Source organism: Myotis brandtii, unplaced genomic scaffold, assembly GCF_000412655.1.
Source record: "Myotis brandtii unplaced genomic scaffold, ASM41265v1 scaffold986, whole genome shotgun sequence".
Classification (NCBI taxonomy): Eukaryota; Metazoa; Chordata; class Mammalia; order Chiroptera; family Vespertilionidae; genus Myotis; species Myotis brandtii.
The window spans coordinates 2,546,189-2,547,384 of NW_005372102.1; the positions used below are offsets into that span (position 1 = coordinate 2,546,189).

The 1,196-nt window shown below is 59.9% G+C and overlaps 1 protein-coding gene across 1 annotated transcript in view; it reads left to right on the plus strand.

Annotated features, from left to right (window-relative positions):
* LOC102253882 (E3 ubiquitin-protein ligase TM129) overlaps positions 1–1,196 on the plus strand; it is a 16,610-nt gene that overhangs the window by 7,573 nt on the left and 7,841 nt on the right. The window contains exon 5 of the mRNA XM_014533462.1: positions 939–1,078. Coding sequence (XP_014388948.1) covers positions 939–1,078 — 140 coding nt within the window. The remainder of the gene's footprint in view (positions 1–938; positions 1,079–1,196) is intronic.

Genomic DNA, 1,196 nt, shown 5'->3' on the forward strand with positions numbered 1-1,196 from the left:
CAGCAGCAGGGCCTGTGCGGGCCCCTCTCCAGTCAAGACCCTGCTGGGGCCGCAGACCGGACCTGCTCGCCTGCTGGGCTGCGGGTTGGTGTCCAGCCTCGGCCGAGCCTGCGTTGGTTCTGTCGTTGGTTCTGTCGGTGGCTCGGTCGCTCATTCGGCTTAGCTTTTGGTCCGTTGATTTGAGTTCGCGCCCTGCCAGCCATTTTAGACTCTGGAAGTTCACTTCTGGAAATGCGGTTTGATGAGGTGAAGGGGCAACCACGTTACTGCGTCTTCAGAGCATGTGATTGGCTGGCGTCTGGAGCGGGGAAGCTCGGGTATTGCTGAGCCTGGTGTTGACACAGAGGAGGGGCCGTAAGGATGTCACTGCATCTAATCTGTGAAGACCAGCGCCTCTAACGCCAGACTCCTGGCAGCGAGCCTGGCGGTTCCATGTTGCCGGGCCCTGGCGGATTTCCTTGTCTCACTGAGCCCAGCTCCTCCGCCCCAGCTCTGGGGCGGCCTCTGCCCTGGACTCCCCGTGCAGCCCGGGCTCCGGTGCCGACCCTATCCCCTCCCCCGCCTCCAGCTAGGATGTGACGTAGCCTGAGTCATGGCCTGTGTGCACTGTTTACTAAGGAGCTTTACGGTGCTGGCCACTCTACTCGGCATTCAGTGCGTTATTTTAAAGAAATTAGCTTGGTTTACAAGTGAAAGAATGGGTTGTATTAGGCACCCTTCCCGTGCTGATGGATCCTCGCTGACCCCCACCCCACCCCCCAGTAGCCTCTGTCCTCAGGGTTCAGCCAGCCTGGCACATGGGGGTGCACAGGAACGTTACTGAGCCAATGGCCCAGGCCCAGGGAGCTAGGGAATTGCAGGCAGATTCCCAGAAGCCCTTCCCTTGGGTCGCCACATACCCGACCATTTCCTGTGCCGAGTGGAAAGGAAACTGAAAGTGTCGGTTCGAGTGTGCGTGTCCATCTTCCTGCAGCTTCACCACCCCCGAGGCCCTGAAGCCCCGGCCTCGGTGTGCGGACTGGGCCAGCGTCGTGGAGGAGGATGAAATGAGGACCAGGGTGAACAAAGAAATCGCAAGGTACGTGCTCAGGCCACTGTGGAGGGCCAGCGGGGTTCGGTTAGAGCCACGGTTCTTAAAAGGCTGGTCTCTGACCAGCTGGTGAGCAGCTGCTGGGAGCCGGGTAGAAATGCAGATT